We start from the raw sequence: 21,684 nt of genomic DNA on the forward strand, positions 1-21,684 counted from the left end.
GTGTTGTATAAAATGGCCAAATGTGAGAGAAAGATAATGTATTTGTTGGCATGCCCTCATACAGTATGTTGAATATCTACCACCTGAATGATTACATGGGTTAAATTAGAATGCAATATTTTTGTTTTAATCGTGATTATGAAATGTTTATTTTGGATGTACAGTATGATTAAAAAAATAAAACTAATGTGCGTTAATAACACATTGTTATGTTCTCTTTCAGAAACCTGACAGTGAGTTCAGTCCAACATACATGTTGTTATCAGAGCAGTATAAATAACATTAAATGGGTAACACATGGGAAAAGAGGATCTTAAAAAGTTTAAATATATAGATTATTTACTAGTACTAATATTTGTGAACGCCACATTTTAGAACAAGGTATGTCAGAACATTTTATCCTTCGTAGTAATATTAACTGTGTCTCAAGTTTGAGAGCTCATTACTTGTTATGTCTCCCAAGTCACTACCAAACACGTTGTATGGTAACGATGTCTGTATGTCAGACAATCTCAGCAACTATGTGTGAAATTCTTTAGAGCCAGAGCCCCCATGTACTGTGTACATGTACTTAAAATTCTCACAATTCTCTTAAGGAGCTCATACGATTTTTTTTTATTGCTTCTCAAGAGCTCCCTTTTTTGTGCATCGAGCTGCTCCTGGGAGTAACTTCGATGTGCAGTTAACATAATAAACTTTTATTTTAACAATTAATGAGGATCAAGAAACACCCTCGGGTTATAAAAGAACTAAACATCTCATCTCTACTTAAAGTTGCAGTTCTTACTTTTCCATTGTTCTGTGATTAGGTATAGATTTCACGTCCCCCTCAATATTTAAAACATGAACATGTTCCCCAATAAAAACATGAATGCGTATTTTGACAAAACTGAATAAATAATAAAGTGATGCAATAAATGTTCAAAGTGGTGTATAAAATTTCACCAGAATGCTGGAAAATAAGTGTTAAATGCTCAAACATTATGGTAGAGTTTTGTATGTGTGCCCCCAAATGTTGAAACTAAACCCCTTGGTACAATGTATACATTTAATGTACTTTTATATTTTCATGTTCATGGTTATAACAAATAATTCAGTTGTCTTGAATACTATCATGATTTTCATTATTTTACATTCAAAACATATAACTAAACTCTGGTTTAAATGTATCCTTTGCATGTGTTTCATATTAGTTGAACTACATTGTCTTTTTGTATTAAATTTTTAATTAAGCGTACTTAATTGCTATTAACAGCAATCTTTTCAGTTTCCCTGCTTAGAATACAGCACTGCTAGCTCTTACAGTTAGTTGCAAAAGTCTAAGGCCACCTTAAACTTTGTTATTTTAGCATGCTTATAATGGTCATATATATATATCTTTATTTCTTAGTAGCCTCTTTACTAAAATACAACCAGAACATACAGGAAACATGTTTACAGTATTAAAAACACAAAAATGTCTGAATAAAACCATTTTATCAGACTTAAGTTGCAAGTATTTAGTGATCTCCCTTTCCACTTGGTCTTGAACTTAAATATGGACAGAATATTAATATGAATATTGTCTGAAGAAGCCATTTTGTTCTGACTGTTTTTGGTGTTTTAAAGCATTGTACATGTTCTCTGTATTTGTTTGTATTTATAAATCTTATAGCTATAAATATATATAGGCACTCTCTCTTTCTCTCTTTCTATATATATAATTTGACATTTTCCTGTGCAGGTGAACTAATGTGGGGGCGGGATCAAAGGGATATATGTAGATGATTGAACGGTGTTAATGTATTCTTGTTTATTCAATTATTTTTAACTATATATATATATATAAATATTATTATAACTTTCTTTGTTTTTATGAACGATTGCTCTCTGATACTCTAATCATGTGTCATCGCATGCACATGTAACTATTTGTCATGGTTTAGGTTGCTGTAGACACTGTTTTTTTTTCTTATGGAAACAATAAAAAGTATGACTGAAAAAGAAAACATCACAACAAGCTAACGGTCTTGTCCTTCCTTGTGATTCAAGTGCGAGGCTCCTTTCCCGGGCAAAGCCCCTGAACCTGATTTGGATTCAGCCATGCAGAGTCTGAATAGGGCCGCTGAGAAAATGCATTGTCGGGGTTTCTTCAGTTCCGCCCCGCAACCTGCATAACGACGTGCGGGCCAGTGAGAGCGGAGCGCTGTGGTGGAGGTTGTTTATGTGGAGTGCTGGGTTAGGGTTCCGCCCACCGAGGTATCTCTGATCGCAGGGCAGGCAGGCAGAGAGTGTAAAATGGCGCACAGCTGTCGGTGGCGGTTCCCCGCTCGGCCCGGAGGGAGCTGCAACTCCGGTACCGGGAGGAGAGCGGGCCGAATTAGGGTTACTGCCTCTCTGCGGAGTGTCTCTGGAGCCCACCCTAATGCAGCCGGGCTCGGACCTGGGTTTGATGCTGCACTACAGGTCTCTTCGGTTATCGGGAGCAACCTGCAGAAATTTCGGGATGTTTTGGGGGAATCGAGTGACTCGAGCAGCGGGGAGGTAAGCACAGGAGCAGCCCGGTGGTGACCGGGGAGCATCAGTTAGACAGCTGCGGGAGAGCCGTTGGGTACATTTCATCCGAGGAGCTAACGGTTACTCTCTGCCCAAACGCTGACCATCTTTTCCTCCTCCTGACGTGAAGTCTGGCTGTGAGCAAACTTGTCATTTCCATGATGCTCTGTTAACTTTGAGTTGCTTATGTGGCCTCAAACTCCATAATAACGTGTTATGATGCTAACTTTAGTTAACAAACACCGACTGGTTATCAGGTTTGTGCTCCCAGTGGTCCTACTGGGAAGAAAGTTTTCTCCCATCTCAGTGGAGTGGCTACATCCACACAGTTTGGATAAACTGGTGCTAACGTTAGTCTGCTAGCAAAACATTGTGGCGAAAGCCTGCTGTTATCTGGTTAATTACAACATACAATACAGTTAATACACAGCACATACTCGGGTTCACTTGGTGGCTAATTGTGTAACCAAGTCGTTACTACTGGTTTACTAGTTAGCTACTTGACATTAGCTTGATGTGAAGCCTCCAAATTCATGTGCCTTAACACAGTAAAAGTGTCGTCCCATGTTAGCGTTAATGTTCATTTTTACTGTAAAATATGATTTAAACACTTGTGTTTATCATAACGCCTTTTCATGGGGTTGTAATAGCACGGGACCTTCAAGATAGTGTGTAATATGTTTGAAAACAAGACATGTCAACTTGAAGGAGGCGACACAATTGTGGTTTGTAACAAGCTAACTTAGCGTCTGTCTGCAACGTATCCCATTAAGGGCCCTTCAGTATTTCCTTAACTTACTTCCAGATTTCTATCAGATAATCTTCGCTAGCTCAAAAGCTTAGTATTTACACCATGAGCTCAAGGGCTGGCTGTAAGGTGTCAACCTTACAGCGAGGCTTTGCTAACATAGCTGATTGGTTAGCTCGCAGGTTAGCATCCTGTCGTAAGCGATGTTAAAGTTGCAGGTTTGCTCGGGAGGTTGCTGTGTTTACCTCCGGCCAGCATATTGCTCCGTAGCGAGTTAAAGCATCATAGCTAAAGTTGGCGGAGCTCACGCACAAAGTATATGATTAGCGTTGCTGTGTAGTGTTAAGCTAGGGCAGCTACCATGCTACGCACTACGCCACGCTAGCCATCGAGGCTATTGCTGATGCATAGGAAAATGGGAGGTGGACATGTTTTCCCCTTCTCTACACAGCCAGTACGTAGCTAGTACCAAAATAATATCGGTGTTTGTGGTGCTTGGAGATGCAGCCTGACACACAGCTACACACTCAAAATCACTCTCTTCAGTGCCGAAGTGCTACTGAGAGTATATCGACAGGGTTTGGTGCGAGATTTCGTTTCGTTTTTAGCAGAGAAATGAGACCTGCTGGTGACAGTGCGCATGCAGGGCTGGCTACAATAACAACGAGCCCCTTCTTGACGGACCGTGTGATGTGGGGGTGTGTTCGCCTTAGCGAACTACCATCTTCCTTCTTCATGATGAGCAGCATGCGTTCATTGCAGTGGGAGTACACTGTGTGGGGATGTTTACCACCAACTCCAGTGCTCCGCAGACTGCTCATTTGGTTGAAGCACACCAGTATTTGCATGCATACTTGTTATGCATTTAGACATGATTTTTTTTTTTTTTTACTCTGAATTTGACATGGATTTTTACATGCATTTTAATTATTGCTTGGAGATTATCTTGTAATATAAGATAGTCTGTCAGACTTTCTGGAAATATTTTCTGATGTGTATTTATCATCTTAGTTTCATAATATTCTGGAGAAACATACCTTGTATTTGAAAAATATTTGTGAGCAAATTACCTCTTAAGTGATTGGGCATCCCTCTGACCCCTTACTCCAGAAGACTGATGGTTGTAACAGTATAATAGCATTTTGGATTTGTGTAGACAGGCTGGACCATTTAATCTCTAAGGACCTTGAGTTATATGATAAGTGAGTACACAGCATGGTGACTTGATTGATTTCAAAGTACATTTTGTACTCTCAATCAATGCTTTATGATTTTATGGAGAAACAGAAATTACCTGAAATATCAGTTTTGTCTTTTTAAAAAGTTTCCCATGGTCATGGAAAATCAAGAAAAGTCATGGAAATTCAAAATCACATTTTCAGGCTTGGAAAAATCAGTTTTGAGAGTTTTGCTGTGCATAATGAAATTGTACCACAATCTTGCACGGATAACCTTCCATGTAGTGTTACATCAAGGCAATTTAATTTTCTATAACTGTCAACTTGATCTACCTTTAATATGCTTCACTGTGCAACAATGTTTTGTTTACTAGCACGTATATTTCATCATTTTCTTCCTGGGTTCTTCTCTCTTCCTGTATGCCAGTTAGCTGAAATTATGTTGAATGTTTCAAAAACGCCGGGCAAGTAGGGCAAGCCAAAAAGAAAACGTCTATGATGGGATCTTGAAAAGTCATGGAAAAGTTTGGAAATTTTGTCCACGAAAATGCATGGAAACCCTATTTTAAGCTCTTTAAGCCCCTCTCACCCCACTTTGAATGGCTGATAATGGGTGAGAGTAAAACAGTATTTGGGATGTGTTTATAGATAGACTTTAAATCCCACTGCAGGTTGACTCATATGATAATAGCAGACACAGTGTAGTAATTTTCCTTTTTTTTGCACATTCATGCTTTACATCCCAGCATTGTGATATTCCAGAGAAACATTGATGTTCCATAAAACATAATCTTTATAGGCAAATAGCTGTTTCAGTCAAGTCATTAGAAGTCCCTCCAATCTCTTGCTCCAAGAGACTGAGAATAATAACAATATATAGTCTTTAGGTGTGTAGCTGACTGGCTGGACTGTTTGGACCAAAATTGAAATATATATAATGTGTGGACACAGCATGTTGAGTGCATTGATGATTTTGAGGTACATTTTGTACTTAAAATTAATGTTTTAAGATTTTATAGAGTAGCAAGTATTATTTTTTATATTTCAAATGGCTTTTTAAGCTCTTTAAGCCCCCCTCACCCCACCTTGAATGACTGATAATGGGTGAAATTATAATGGTATTTGGGATGTGTGTATAGACAGACCTAAAATCCCAGTGCACTTCATCTCATATTATGATAGCAGACACAACATAGCGATTTTCCTTGATTTTTTTCTACATTTATGCTTTACATACCAGCTTTATGATATTCTAGAGAAACATTAATGATCCGTGAAACATTATCTTTATAGCCAAATGGCTTTTTAAGTAATTACGATTCCCGCCTTCTCTTACTTCAGTGAATGAGCAGTATTTAGGATGTGTGCAGACAGACTAGACCATTAAATCCCCATGGAACCTGAAGCCTATGGACACTGTGGAAACAGCGTGGTGATTTCATTGAGAGACAGTGTAGTTCCTGTCTGGCCAGAGCAGGGCAGGATTGTTCAGGCTCACTGCAGCCTGCTGAGCTCACAGGGCGACCCTGAACAGAGCGCCAGCCGGACACTTGGCCACCCCTCCTTCCTCCATCCAGGCAGAAAGACCCAAATCCACTTCAGACAAACACAACCCCGTCTGAGAGGCAGAGCAACTTTTCTTCTGACAGCTGCCACTTTGGAATGGATTACTAAGCCTATTGGGGTGGCTCAAAAGGGTGCTTGTCGGCTGTTGCTGTCCAAATGAAGGCATTTGTTAGCTTTTGTATGTGTGTGGGGAATTCATTTTCTTGATCCAGCCAAATTGTCGTTGCTTATTTTGGATGCAGAGTGCAGTCCATGGAGATTTTTTTTTTTGTAAGTGTGTGACCTTATCACCTCCACAGCCTCATCCCAAGCCCACAGTCCACCTAATCAGACTTTGCATCATTTTCCCTTTTTGTTCTTGGTCCATTATATCTTGCCTTCTGCTGCCTCTATTCCAGTCACATATTATTACCAATGTTTAATCATTCATACAAAAGTGCAGCTGAATAGATGTATCAACCCAAATGTCTCTTTGCCTCACTGGTTTGAGAGAAATAGTGTGTTTGAGCGGAAGGGGCTTCAGTCCAGCAGGTGTTTGGCCTATTTAAATGGAAGACCCCCCCCCATTCTTTTCCCTCCACCCGCTTACCCATCCCTGAGACGGCGTGTGGATTGGAGCAGGAAGCTTTGTGTCTGCTTTTATTCTAGCTCTCACAAAGTGCGGGCGGCTGAAAGAGCACAGGCAGGGATATCAAAGAGTGCGGGGCGACCCCCCTCTTCCCAACGGGACAACGCTGGGAGGAGAATTAGTCACAGACCCTCCCATCCATGGCTTTATTCTGCTACAGCAGAATGCTTTAGGAGTTGCCTGACTGGGAGAAAGGCCGCAATTGTGTCGTTTTTCTTACTCTTTGTGTATGTGTGTTTGTATGGTGGCAGGGGTAGGGGTGTCCCTCAGACTTTATGTCCCTTATTGCACTCACGAGTAGGCGTGTCTTCTTTGTCTTTATTTTGATTAGAACTTCAATTCAAGCTGCCTGCTTGGGTGGGTAGGAGGGTGTGTGTATCTATGGGTGCCTGCCAGCCTGTGTGTGTGTGTGTGTGTGTGTGTGTGTGTGTGTGTGTGTGTGTGTGTGCGCAAGAGAGATACCATGCACATGTGCCAATAAGTCTGTTTGTCTTTGTCAGTGGACTGTCCTGCTCTCCTTATGTGTGAGGTGTAGGAAGAGGAGTCATCTAGCCCTGGAAAGTGTTTGTTTTGGTCTCTGTGCTGTCGAGCAAATGTGAAACAGTTGCACTTAGTGTTGGGACACTTGAAAAAACAAATGTCCACCTTTTGCTTGGGGCTGACAGGGGTCACAAAGCAGTGCCACTGGGTCATTCATTCTGGTGGAGGGATCAAGATCATCCAATCAGTGACTAAGACTGGACCTTTGACTTGAATGGCCTTTGGTATTAGTCATGTTGGCTGCTTTGTAAATTTAGTAGTATCTGGTAGAGCGATTCTTGGATTTCCTTTGTGGTCTTTTGAAGAGATGTGTCATCTGAGGGGCATATAGGAGGATGAGCTCATCACCAATTTACATTCCAGGAAGGGATGAGGCATCATGTCTGTACAGTAAATCCAACAGGAAAGCTTACTGGAATGTGTCAAGAAAATGTTGTTTTCAGACTAGCAGGGAGGAATGACTTCTTAAGATGTGTTCTCAAACATCAGACTGACTGAAAGGGTCCTAACCTGAGAACTTAACACTTCTATTTGGCATCCCTCTCAGGCTGAGTCACATTCCTATCCTCATTTTTAGGGTTGTACTGAATACTTTAAAGCTTCAAAACTTCATTCATTATGTTTGCATTTTAATTCTAAAACAGTTTGTAAAAGCTGCAAGTTGTTTTTTTTTTTTTGCATGTTTTCATTCTGCATAAATCCCTTACATCTGCACAGTTGCAGATATAGATTGGCTACACTGATATTATTGGAAAGGTCCCAATCAAGTTTTTTTTTGCCCCAGTTCATTTGATATTAAGTATCTGCCAATACAGAGTCCTGATCCACTAATCATATTTACCTGGATAATACAGCTGCATAATGCACACTTTAAGTACTTTAAAGTTATTAAAATCAATCCAGTGTATATACTTGACAGGTTAACAGCTCTGCAATGCAATGTGAGAAAAAATACCTGTATCCAAACACTTTATTTTATGTATACAAAAATAACAAAGTAAACAAACTAAAAACATTTTTATATAGCTCTTATCACAATTCTGCTTAGTATGGCATTTGTTTTTTTTTTTAACAAAATAAAGTTTGTATGAAAAAATAACTCTCAAATCCACTCAACAAAATAACAAACTAAACTAAAATGTGTCTCCAGAAGTTGTTTTCAAATCCACGTATTTTCACTTTGTAATAAAAGTACATACCACTAAAAATGAGTAATGTAATCACAATTCCACTTCAAAGTAATGTTACAACTTTAACATTCTCAGTCACAACAAATAAAAATCACTTATAATTCTGCTTATTACAGCATTATAATAAAACTAGTTCACTGAAAATGAACAACCGAGATTTCAATTCAACTTAAAGTCGTAAGCAGCTGAAGTTTAATATGAAAAAAAAATCAGTTTCAAATTATTGGAGTAGCAGTGTTACAATAAAACCTGAAAATCTGCTGCAAATTGTGCACTCCGTTTACGTCGCCTGTGTAAGAGACGATGTAAACAAAAGCCAAAATTTACTGAAAAAAAGATAAACGAGATCATTTTCAAAATTCACAACATGTTTTTATCTTTAAATTTGTGTTTGTTGGCATAGAGACTTTCAAAAACAACATTTTCACTGTGGTCACAAAAACAGTTCGCTCTTCTGCTTCATGCACGCTAAAGGAAGCATGCACCTGTATTAACGAGGCGGTCGAAGAGCAATTTAAATGCACCATGATGAATCATATTTATTCATTAAAGAAAGTTTATTTCATAAAAAAGACTAACTAATTTAATCAGATGAATCATTTGGATTAGGATGATGATGACTACAGCTTAAACAATACAACATACTTGAGTTACCCCATTACTGACAATCACTGATGGAAATTCTTCATCAAAACTTTGTTTAAGTCATGTAAGTTTATACAGCATACTGTGTTTCACATAGACAATTATTACGTTGGCACAGTGTGCTTACCCTGTGGACAGTTGAAGTGCAGGCCCTCAGGAATGCTGCTAAGGCCAATCCCCCAGTAGCAGCGATGGGTTTGAAAGCCAGTTTTACACAGTGGCCAAATGTGGAATTACACCCTCCGGGTCCATCACGTGATGCCATGAGGCCCAGAAAGACTTTCGCCCGTTGACTTTTACTGAAAAAGAGATGTATTAAAGTAAATGGATACATTTTGTGAAAGTCAAAACCTCAGCAAAATTACTCCTTTTACTATTGATTTGATACATTCAGCTTGATAATAGATGAAAAGTCTAAAAGAGCTGCAAGAACAAATTATTTATTGATTTATTATTTCATTCAAGCTAGTAGGGCGCTAAACCAGATGTCAGATGCTCCTCTTGTGGAAATTACCCGCTCTGGTGCACTCAGCCTTTAGTCACTAGTGCGCATGCTCTATTGGCCCCATAATTGGGGATATCCAGGTACTTTCATGTTGCAGAAATAAACCAATTCTTACTTCATACGCTACTGAGGAGGAATGAACGGGGCCCCACCTCAATGCTGTATCCCGGCTTTCTTAATACATCCAAGGTTCAGCCTTGCTTCTGATGTTTCCTAGTGGCCACTCGTTGTATTGCAGCAAAAAACAATATCCCAATAGACCATTTTTATAAAAGAGATGTCTTTAAAACTGACAGGATGCAAACCCAAGGATGGCGATGGAATAGCCTGTCTTTCTCTGCCTCTGATTGGCTTTACCTGACATTTGATACCCTAATCCTAACAATCCAACTCCTCTTGCCTACATGTAACCAATCCAGCCACTGAATGCAACGAGCACTAGCCACTCACAGGAAGAGTAAGGCAGGGCATTCCTGTGCTATTTCTAGGATTCTCAAATTTGCTGACAGGACATCTCAAACTGCAGTCAAAGTCAATTAAGACTGTTTCTAATGTGGATTTTAACTTTTGATCAGTAGGTGCTTGCTATGTTGATGCTATGAATTCAGGCTTATTGAAAAGTTGCACTCATCATATTGTGCTGTTAATAAGGGTGCAGTATAGCCTGTGAGGGTGTGGGTCAGTTTGGGTGTGGGTAAGGCGTGTGCTGTGTAACTGTGGTTTTCATTTGCTTTCGCCCAATGTGAACATCACAACGAGATTAGCATCATAAGTAATACACTATTGCAAGGTGTTTACTGACGATGACTACGCCAGTTGTGGCTGCTTCTTTAAAGGACAATAAAGTGTTTGTGTTTAACGCATTTACTACTGTGTAGATATATTGAGTATTTTATTTTAAAGTATTTGAAATTAATTTTAAAGGCTTCTTTAAAGGCTTTTAATGTGAAACTACCTTGGGAAATGTTGGCATTGCCAGTGAGATTAGGTAATGTCACAAAAATGCATAAAGTTAAAATGATAACAGATGTATAATAGATATTTTGGCACCTATTTGTGTTGGGTTGTCAGAAAGCTGGCTGGAAACATTGCAGTAATGAAATAGATTTTATTACCCATCTTGTCTAGTGTTAGAAATGATAAGGAGATAAAAAATGCAATAATTTGCATGGCAGTATTGTTTCAGTATTGAGTGTTTTTATAATCAAAACTAATTAATATTGCAGCTACAAATCAAACTTTTGGTAGCCTTTCAGAATAACAAAATAGGTTTAGATGAAGTTTGTTTTTACAAATGTTTAGCGGCACAAGCTTCTACTTTGAAACTGGAGGTGAACCCAAGGCCAACCTTTGCACGCCCATCCGCTTTCCAACCTGCATATCATTACTTTTTGCTGTGCTATGAACAGCATGCTACTTCCTTAATGTTGCCAGTAAATGTAAGATATTGCAAATTAGCTGCATCTGAAGATGATTTGTAGGGGACATGGTCAGCTGATCATGACAAGAGATGTTTTTTTCTTGTGTTAACTTGTTCTTTTATACACTTTAAGTTTCATGGGCTTTTTGTTATGCATCACATCTTTTATGAGCACCTGCAGGCTAAAGCTGTGTGCACAAACTCTCACTAATGAGGACTCGCATAGGTGCTTAAAATGATTCCTAATCAAGTTTAGTCTGGGATTCCATAATTTATTGATTTAAAATGTAGACGTGTTACAGAGTCACTTGTTTGGCAAAGCTTTTCAAGGTTAACCATTTGAAACCTGGACATCAGTTTTTCTTGTGCTGCATTTAGACGCCTTTCAAAGTAATTTAACCCTTGAACCTGAACAAAAGGTTTAATTCTCTTCAAAGGCATTGGAAAAGGCAATGAGCAAATTGCAAGAAACTGGTAAGAGGTGACAAGAAAACAACCTAAAAATTAATGTTAAAAAAGGAGAGAAATATAGAGAGCAAGAGAGAGGGAGAATTATTAGAAAATAATGCAATAAAAATGAGGGAAAATGTCCAGAAACGATATTTAGGATTATTATAATTAAATATTAATAATATGTTACGGAATATATATTTTTATTTTTGAGCAATTTTTTTCAAGTAATTTCCCCTTTTTTTAACTTTCCATTTTTTGTTAATTCTCAGGGTTTTTTTGGGGGGAGGGGGCAATTATTGGGTCATCTTTTTGTCAAGTTCCTCATTGCCTTCCTTCCTTTTGAAAGAAATCAAGCTGATTTGTTCAGGTTTCAAAGGTTAAAGCCTGGTTTATCCCCTGCCTGGGAAAGTAGTCCCTGATCTGCAACCCATCATCTATAACCAGTTTGACTTCTTCTAAATGTTGTCTTGAAAGGCAGTAAAAGTCCCGTTCGCTTTCTCAGAGCACAAAACCTCTGTCATAATGATATTGAGATTTGAACCTCAAACCAAATTTACACCCGTCTCAAAATTTCAGGGACAGTCCCTTGCATTTCCTGAAAAAAATAATGTCGCTTCCATATTGACTCATATCAGTTTCCCTTTCTCTAACCTTTGGTGATTTTTATTGAGTAATTTATGCATTGATGTGTTATGAGATGCGACACACCAGCAGGAAGTAAAACCGCTCAGGTTTTCATGCTGAGACTGACAGAAAAAGCCAGCAGAGATGAAGAACTTGAACAGTTGTCTTCAAAAGCATTCCTCAGCTGATGAAATAGAACGGCGAAAAGAGAAACTCGGGTCTTTCCAGTAACCTTTTTACCCCCTGCATGGTGCATCGCAAGGTGGTACATGAACCTCACCTTGCTAGTCTACTACAGTGTTTGTTTACTTCTTGAAGTTACCTCCCCGTGCCTGCCCTACTACTGAGCTCATGGTGAGGCTTGTGTTTCACACGCTGCTGCTCTGAGCTCGGCAGCCAGTGGGCGGGAAGCGAGCGAGCAATGAGTGAGTGACTGAATACGTGTTTGGGAGCATGGCAGAGAACAGGAATAAGGGGGAGTAAAAGGGGAGGCTTGTCGTGTGTGGGAGGCCTGTTTAGATTGGGATTTGGCAAGATTCTGCACGAGCGTGTTGAAACCCCAAAACCCTTTTCATCCTCAGCGCTCCCAGGAGACGACTGCGCTCGTTCTGTTGTTGATGGTGCATGTGGTCAAGATGCTGCTTCCCTGCCTCTTTTTTTCCCTCTCCTCCCACATCCCTCCCTTTCTCACTCGTGTTTGCTACTTGCCTCGCCTGTGCTCCCCTCCCCCGCATCCTCACTCCTATGTTCTGCTTGTTTACATCTTGCTGTACAGTTCACGCGCAGAGGGTGTGTTTTTTTTTTCTTTTCTCTAACCGAGTGTGTGTGGCTGACAGATCAGAAGGTCTATGTGCGCATGTACGACTGTGCATGAACCTGTGCGGTCCTCTCTATGCGTGTTGTGATGTCATTGACTGCTATTTGCACTACCACAGCGAGTCAGAGCTGTCCGTTGGTACTCCGCCCCCCTCCGCTTTGCAACAACCCCAACCAGGAGCAGCAGCTTGCTCTGGGAGGAGAGGACGCTGGTGTTACTGGGAGGAGAGGGGAAGAGGAGAGAAAGCGCAAGGAGTGGACGATGCTTGGATCAGTATTGCCTGCCAGGATAAACAGCAGTATTGACTGTCTGTTATTGTTGTTTGTTTATATGTAGAGCAGATGAAAGAGCCAGTTCTGCAGCACACATTAGTGGTTTTAATATTTCTAAATTAGATTCCACAGTCTGCGTGCTTCAGACACATTTAGGTATCAATTATTCACATTGCGATGTGACTCGTAGCTGTTGAAAATTAGTTTGCATGTGCACACACTTGTGTGGACTACACTTGGATAGCAGCTGCTCTACAAACTGGGCCAATGAGACCTCAACTGCATCCCCACATGCTGCTATAAATAAACATCATGAAATGACATACTCACCTCCACTCTTAAACACACGCACTGATTGCAAGGAAGTAATGGCACAGGGAGGATATTGGTGATGTTAATCATCCTCCAGTGATTTCTCTGTTGCACACCTCTTTACTGATGCATGAGAGGAACGGTTGATGTACAGTCTGTACATATCACATCTACAGTTGCGCCCATCATTTCTTGAACCACCAAGTATCAAAAGAGATTAACACATGTTTAAGTCAGAGATTGGTTAAGTGAAATATCAAGCGCAACTTGTGATATATTGGTGTTTTGAATATGGTTTAGTTTTGTTGTGCAAGAATATGGCACTTCAGTGGTTCCAGCATGTTTAATCTGCCAGTTCAGGCTCTCAAATACTTTTTTTGACACATCAGTCGACTCACTGCCTGACAGATGGGTATTAAGTCTTTTTTGGTGTTCCTTTAATATGCTTTCTTGCATTTGTTCTAAGGTAGTAACACATAAGTTTCTATACACACAGACCATGTTGAGTGAAGCTTTGAACTCATAGTGTTTCAGTGGAAGAATGAGAGTCATGGCACATGGGGCACAACTGTGTATTTAATGTGATTTTAATGGAGTGATAGGTGAAAAAAGTTGGAAAGGTTTTTGAGGCAGCAAGGTGGGGTGTTCATAATATAGTACAATATCTTGCCAACTATTTGATGAATGAATTGAATGAAATTCGGAATAGACCTCCATGGTGCCCGTAGCATGACTCCTAATGTTTTCAGATTCTGTTTTGCAACCAACAGGCCAAAATTTTACTTCAGCTCAGAAAAACTAATGCACAGCCTGTCAGCCTCAGCTATTATTACATTAGTATGGTAACAAGGGAAGTGTGTCGTACTAACATGGTCATTTAAAGCACATTATCATGCAGATAAATTAATATTAGGTATTAGGATTATGTTAGCAAAATAATGCTACATACTGAACATGTGTCAACATCCAGCAGTTGGCTTTTTAACATGATGGCATGCTCGATTGTTCACACAGCTCACATAGCTGTGTGTATGTACTTTTGAGGGTGTCAAAGCTGAGTGAAAGTTCAGGGCTGAGGATGTACAGCTGAGTCTGATGAGCTCCTCTTGAGATGTTCTGTTATGGTCACACAATGTATAAGGATAGAGCCTTATCATAAAGGCAACACCATTGGTTTTCTCTGGTGCCATCCTCAAACCACACTTCATATTTGTTGCCTCACTAGTGGACAGGATGTGAGATGATTTACTTTGAATCCTAAAGCTACTGCTGGTAACTTTTATACAGTTTTTTCATATCATATCATATCATATTTATCATATCATATTTGCTGAAACTCACTATATCCTGATTATAGTACATGAGAAAGATAATATGTGAAAGAAATCATGTTCATCTACCTCCTTGTAATGGCATTTGCAAAATTTAGAGGAGTGTCTAATGCAGCTGTCAATCATGTCAGTCACTGCTCATGAACTTCGGTGAAACTGTCTAACTATGCAGTGCTGATCAAATATGAATCAGGATTCTGTTACTGCATCGCCATTTTCTCATCTCAAATGTGTTAGTGCACTGTTTAGCGGTAATATTAGAAAGTGGATGCTTGCTTGATTTTTACTGGATTGTTTTTAGCGTGGCAGATGAGTCACAAACTTTGTTCTTCAGAGCTTAACAGTACAGTTAAATATGTTTCTGAAACATTTTCTGGTGCTGCCAAGTTTGACTGCTGTTCATGGACAATGATTTACGTGACTGACATGTGTCTTGGAGACTCCTTTGCTTCAATTCTTTTCATTTAGCTGCAGTGGATTCTTACAAATGTTTGTAGGAGCACTAGGAGGAGGCAAAGGAGAATTTTTCAGAGTATCTGTCCCATGAACTACTGTCAGTATATAGTGACAAAAAGCTGTTTTTCTAAAAGTTACCAACTACAGCTTGGGAGGGCTGGGCTCTTCTTCTTTTGTGTGTCGTTCCTCTGACTGTCTATGTATGATCAACCACCCAAGCATTTTACAGTTCCCTCAGGGAGCAGGAATGCAGTACAGTGTGCTAGTCACCCAGTAAGATTTGGTTGTTTGCAATTCAAACTGTATGTTGTGGGTTGAGTCTTCTCCAGCTGAAAGTGTGTCATCCCAAAAGCCAGAGAAATATGAGTGTACCAGAGTAAACCATCAGGCAAAAGGGAGATTGAGGACATCATTATAGCCTATAGCCTGGTCATCTGCGTCTGACTTCAAATACGACTCAAGTGCTGCACATCTAGGCCAACTGACAATTATGTGCAATGATGGATGCTGTAAATTTGACCTGTTATCCAACATTGCTGCTTCACTGTATTTATGCATCACAAAAATTGCATGGTTACAAAACATTCATTAGTTTTCTTTTTCCTTATTTTGTAGGAAGAAGCATTTAGAGGATTTGGACCAGTGGCTGAGCAAAAAAGAATACAGAGCTCTTCAACAACCTCTTCAGGTGAAGTTACTAAAGATAGCTTTGTACCGGTCTATCAGGGACCTTACTGTTGTCTTGAGATGCTTGTACAGGTTGTCCTAGTCAAATGCATCCATGCTGACTAAATGTCCTCTGTTTTGTTCTCTGGTTTTATTAGCAGGCCCAACCGCACAGGAGAGGAAGCCTAGAGGTCGTCCCCCACGGGCCCTCACTGCCCACAAAGCTGCTGCAGGTCTACCCTCCCCCTCCTCCCTTCCCTCCCCGACACAGGCCAAACCTGAAGGCCCTGAAAGGCCAGCTGAGAGGGTGAAAAGGCTACCTGGGAGGCCACCTGGCACCGGGGAAAAGAGAAGAGGTCGACCCCCGTCTTCAACTAGCAAGAAAGCTTGGAGTACAGGCAGTCATGCAGCAGGAGAGGACAGTAGGCAGGCTGGCTCTGAGCTGGGCATGGACACAGAGGAAGACAAGGACAGAAAGGGCGCTAAGAGGACACCACTGGGCTCTGCTCAGCCACATGACACAGAGGCAAAGCTTCCCAAAGGTGGGCGGGGTGAATCCAAAGTTACCAACCTGAAGAGGTTGAGAGCAACTAAACTCGCCCCTCTCAAGTCACGGCTTAAGACTTTGCCCGGTGTCCCCAGACGCAGACGAGGGCGACCACCCTCAGCTGAGCGTCTCAAAGCAGAGGCGGCAGCCGCTGCTGCTGCACAGCTGCCTACTTCCATTGAAGGTGGGGAAGGGAAACAGAAAGTCTTCAGAGTCAGAGGGGGGGATAGAGGCACAGAGCCACACACTTCTCAGCAGCCCATGCTGAGTAATGTGGATGGTGCTGAGGATCAGGACTCTTCCAATCCACCTGCCTCCCCGTCTCCCTCTAAGCCAGGCAGGACAGTGGGCCTCAGGAAAAGCCCTCGCCATAGAAAGCCTGTCAGGATCGTCCCCTCTTCTAAACGCACTGATGCAACCATCGCTAAACAGCTGCTGCAGCGCGCCAAGAAAGGAGCGCAGAAGCGACTGGAGAAAGAAGCTGTGGCCATCGGGGGTAACGGGGCAGGAGCCATCGAAGCTGGCATCAGGAAGACTCAGCTGAAGAACATCAGGCAGTTCATCATGCCTGTGGTCAGCACTGTCTCCCTTCGCATCATCAAAACCCCCAAGCGCTTCATTGAAGATGAGGGCAGCTTTGGAAGCCCACCACCCCATATGAAGATCGCACGGTTAGAAACAACCCCTGCAGCTGTCTCCACATCTGCCCAACCCACCTCCACCACCTCCTCTTCACCTGCTCCTGTACTGGCCTCCTCTACACCTGCTGTCACCAGCACTGGAACTACAGCTCCGATTGACTCCCTCCCCCCTCCTCCACCTCCTGCCCCCGTCCCCACTGCTCCGTCAACAGCTGTCAGTCTGCTCAACAACAACAACAACAATGCCGCCAACGGGCGATTCAGCAGTAGTGCGGCGTCTTGCGGCTCAAGCGCCGTGTCGCAGCATTCCTCCCAGCTCTCCTCTGCAGAGTCTTCCAGGTCCAGCAGCCCCAGCTTGGATGACTCATCATGCGACTCCCAGGCTTCTGAGGCCACACAGGCTTTGTCAGAGCCAGAGGATCACTCTCCGTCCTCACAGGGAGAGAGGGAGGCCAACCTGTTACACAGCTCACGGCCTCCCTCTCCTCCCTCTGAGCCTGAGCCGGAGCATGTGTTGCCAGAGAGGAGTCGACGAGGCCGAAGAGGACAGGGAGTCGGCAGGGGAGGTCAGAGCCAGAGGGTGAGAGAGACTCTCACCACCACGGCTAAGAAGCCTCTCATCAGCCCACCAACAGGAGTGCTGATGTCCTCCTCTACACTTGTAAATTCCCAGCAAGCTTCTTCCACAGCCTCCTCCTCTTCTTCACCTCCACCTCCCCCTCTCCTCACCCCTCCACAGCCTCCCCAGTCAGCTTCCTCTAATACAGCTGCTATCAGTGAACACCACTCGCAGTCTCCCTGGATGACTCACCCCATCCCTCCATTCCTTGCTGGACCGTCAGTTCTGTCTGGCTTGTCAGACAAGCGAAGCCGCTCGATTCTGAGAGAGCCCACCTTCCGCTGGACGTCCCTGTCCCACCCTGAGCAGCAGTACTTTTCCTCAGCTAAATATGCCAAGGAGGGCCTCATCCGCAAGCCCATATTTGACAACTTCCGTCCTCCCCCTCTCACAGCTCAAGATGTGGGGCTGTTGCCCCAAGGTGTTAGTGGAGCAGGGGGAGCTTCTCCAGTGGCGTTTCCTGCGCCAGGCAGCGGAGCAGGGACAGGGACTCGTCTGTTCGCCCCTCTTCACCCACATGCCCACCATCAACATCCCTCTTCATCCCGCTTCGATGCACCAGTCCACAAGCGCAGCCCGTTGCTTCGCGCCCCACGGTTTACACCCAGCGAGGCCCACTCTCGGATATTTGAGTCTGTTACCCTGCAGTCATCTTCTGGAAGCAGCCCTGGCTCTCTATCCCCACACCAGACATCGTCTAGCTCCAGCAGAAGCTCACGGCGCAGGAGACGACTGGTCCCGGGAACAATACGTGGCCATCCGCGGTCCCCTTCCCACTCGATGACCAGACGCAGCAGCCAAATAGGAGGCCCAATGTCTGTGGGGAAAGGCTCCTCTGAGATGTCTGGGCTGACAGGCTCTGTGTCCTGTAGTAATCCCAGCTCTTTGCCAGGGGTTTCTGCAAGTCCACTCGCCACTAGTGCCTTAACTCCTCCTCCTTTCAGCACCTTCTCCACCGTATCTATGGGCCTGGCTCCACAAGGGACACCTGATAGCAGGAGAGGGGCTGCTGGAAACCCACCTCCTTTGTCAACTACATCATCCACTTCTTCCCCAGTTTTCCCTCTCTTTCCTTCCAGTGCCCAGGACACAGGGCGAGGAGCTGGGAAAGGAGGTAAAGAGAAAAGCTTGTCAGCTCCCCAGGAACCTGCTCCAAAGGAAAAAGAAAGGGATTCCGAGAAAAACCGAGAGAAAGAGAAGGAAAATAAGAGGGAAGGGAGAAAGGATTCGGAGAAAAGAAGTAAGGTTTCTACACCAGATGGCTCCCCCAGTGCACCTTCCAGCTTGTTCACTGTGGATGGGAGGGACTCTGAGGATGCCCTTTTATCTATTGCTCCAAAAAAGGCTCCAGGGAGAAAAAAATCAATGTCAGTTGACATGGTTTCTGAAATTGCTTCCTCAGAGGTGCGTGGGCCCCTTTCCACTGTGCCCATGTCCATCGCTAAAGGACGCCTATCAAAGAAAGGCAGATCCTCTGAGAAGGGAGCAGAGATGGAGGATGGGGAAAAGGAGAAAGAGAAACAAAGTGCTCCTAGCCAGCAGACAGCAAGCCTTCCAGGGCAGCCAGGCAGACAACAGCTCCCTGTCTCCTCTCTTGGATCAATGTTGGCACAAGCAGAGAAACAGCCTGTGACCGACAAGCGGGTAGTTGGACTACTGAAGAAGGCCAAAGCCCAGCTCTTCGAGATAAAGAAGAGTAAGCTAAAGCCTGCAGAGCAGACGAAGGGCCAGGTCAGTTTTTCTGTTCATGTCTTGACATTGTGGTTAATGTGTCTCCAGAACAAAGCTTATCTGTTTTTCTCATTCTCATCATATAGCCACAAGCAAGTGACTTTTACATGATGCTATGAATGTTTTCTATAAATAGAAACCTGTGTTTGTACTCAAAGTGAAACTTGATAATAGGAAAGTCCCACAGAGGGTGTTACTCAAGGGGAATTCTGCTAGGCTCATGCATTATGCAGAAAGCGACACAGGCTGCTCTTTTGAAAGTATTTTCCAGAATAAACTCCTCTGTTCTTCTTCTGTTAATCTAAAGTTTAGATGGTTCTAGGCGGTTGTTGCACATTTTCAAGAAAATAAAAATTCCTTGTCTCAGTTGAACTCATAGCTTTGGCCCAACCTCTAGTCATGACACTCCCCTGTAACCTCATTATCTGCATCTGCACCTGCTGCATCATCATCATCATCATCATCATCATCATCATTTTGGAACATTGTGCAGAAAGAGTTTTATTTGGTTTCATGAAACATGCACAACAAATTAAATTAATCTCACTTCAACAGCATCCTAAAATCTCAGCTTGTTGCATTGTATATTTGTGGTGGTGTATGATTGACAGTGTGTTTGCTAATATTTTAAAGCATACCCTTCAAATTATTGTTTCATTTGCTTGTGGTGATGTGTGCTTGTGAGCAGGGTCAAGAGAGTGACTCGTCAGAGGCCTCAGTCCGTGGTCCACGCATCAAGCATGTATGTCGTCGTGCAGCTGTGGCTCTTGGCCGTAATCGGGCAGTGTTTCCTGATGACATGCCCACACTTAGTGCCTTGCCCTGGGAGGAGAGAGAGAAGATCTTATCTTCCATGGGGAATGATGGTAAGCACAGTCACCTCTCATGTGACCTGCATGTGATTTACAGCCTCTTGGCTGTCGCACTTAGCCTTTTTACTTCACTGATAGCAGTACAGGAAAAAAGTACAGAATAAGAATCCATAAAAAAAATCATAAAGCTGGACAAACTAACTACACATCATTGGGATTATCAGGTCATTTTACACAAGCCTATTCTGAGTGGGGGCTTAGTTAGCACCACTGTACACCACATACTGTAGATATTAGGTGTATACGGTAGGTTGGTGTGCTTAACGATTCAGTGTAAAGCAATCTGATCGACTAAACTTAGCGTTTTGTATTTGTTACGCAACATCTGTGTGAGTCCTGCAAAATTTCTGCTGCATGCAGTGGGGACAGACCAACCACAACAGCAGAGAAATCCAGTCATCAATGAGAGCACAAGTACACAGTGAAGTGGCAATGGAACGAGCAGAGTTTGGCTGCCCTGTTCCTGTTATTCTGACTGCTTTCATGCCATGTTGGAACATGTGAAATGTTGTAAGGTTGAGGATGACGATGATGTCAGTGACATATCAATAGCTCAGTTACACCATTCCCATGTTTGCCTGTTCATTTACTCTGAAGACATCTGTGACACATCTTACAGACAAGTTCCTGGACATTTCACATTATATTTTTTTTAGAGCTGCAATGATTAGTTAGAAAATTAATCACCAACAATTTTGAAAATCAGCAAAATGTGCAGTATTTGCTGGCTCTGGCTTCTTAAATGTAAGAATTTGCTGTTTTTTTTGTCATTTATGAAATGATGTATGATGTAGTAAATGTTTGATAGTTTGGGAGTGTTTGTTGGATAAAAGAAGCATTTTGAAGACGTCACTTCAGGCTTTAGCTGGGAAATTATAATGAGCATTTTTAACAATTTTATCAACTAAACAAGCCAATTAACCATTAATCTGTAATCCTGAAAAGAATTTGCAGATTAATCAACAGTAAAAGTAATAGTTATTTATAGCCCTAGGTATTTGTGAAAATGTGGATGCATTAAAATATGTTTTAAATGGAAGTTTTATTTTTCTGCTGAAATGCTAGCAATGAACTACTGCTGTTCACAGCTGAGATAAACAAAGCAGTTTTTGACTATCTTAATTAAGAATAAGCCAAATCTTAAACTGTTGATTAGTCAACAGAAGCAGTATATCATAGAAAAGATGCTTAGAGTCTAAAGTGCAATAATTTAGGCAATACATGTCATATATAATGGGCCTTAACTCAATGTTTACATTATTATCTGAATCATTTTTTCTTGAGGGGCAACAATGTGCAAAGCATTTATTTGCTGTGCTTTTTCTGACCGGGCCCAAAAACGGTTTAGTTTCTTAAACTCTGGTGAGTTAAGTAAATCCTGTACTATT

At 42.2% G+C, this 21,684-nt stretch overlaps 1 protein-coding gene across 6 annotated transcripts in view; it reads left to right on the forward strand.

Annotated features, from left to right (window-relative positions):
• The first annotated feature begins 2,277 nt into the window (after positions 1-2,277).
• The window catches only part of kmt2a (lysine (K)-specific methyltransferase 2A), a 46,572-nt gene continuing 27,165 nt past the window's right edge, over positions 2,278-21,684 (forward strand). For 5 of the 6 annotated variants that reach the window (XM_042486338.1, XM_042486339.1, XM_042486343.1 and 2 more), the window contains exons 1-4: positions 2,278-2,523; positions 15,836-15,908; positions 16,045-19,424; positions 20,113-20,290. In XM_042486338.1, coding sequence (XP_042342272.1) covers positions 2,278-2,523; positions 15,836-15,908; positions 16,045-19,424; positions 20,113-20,290 — 3,877 coding nt within the window. The remainder of the gene's footprint in view (positions 2,524-15,835; positions 15,909-16,044; positions 19,425-20,112; positions 20,291-21,684) is intronic. The other variant, XM_042486342.1, reaches the window with a different exon arrangement.

Source organism: Plectropomus leopardus, chromosome 5 (genome assembly GCF_008729295.1).
Source record: "Plectropomus leopardus isolate mb chromosome 5, YSFRI_Pleo_2.0, whole genome shotgun sequence".
NCBI classification, from domain to species: Eukaryota; Metazoa; Chordata; class Actinopteri; order Perciformes; family Serranidae; genus Plectropomus; species Plectropomus leopardus.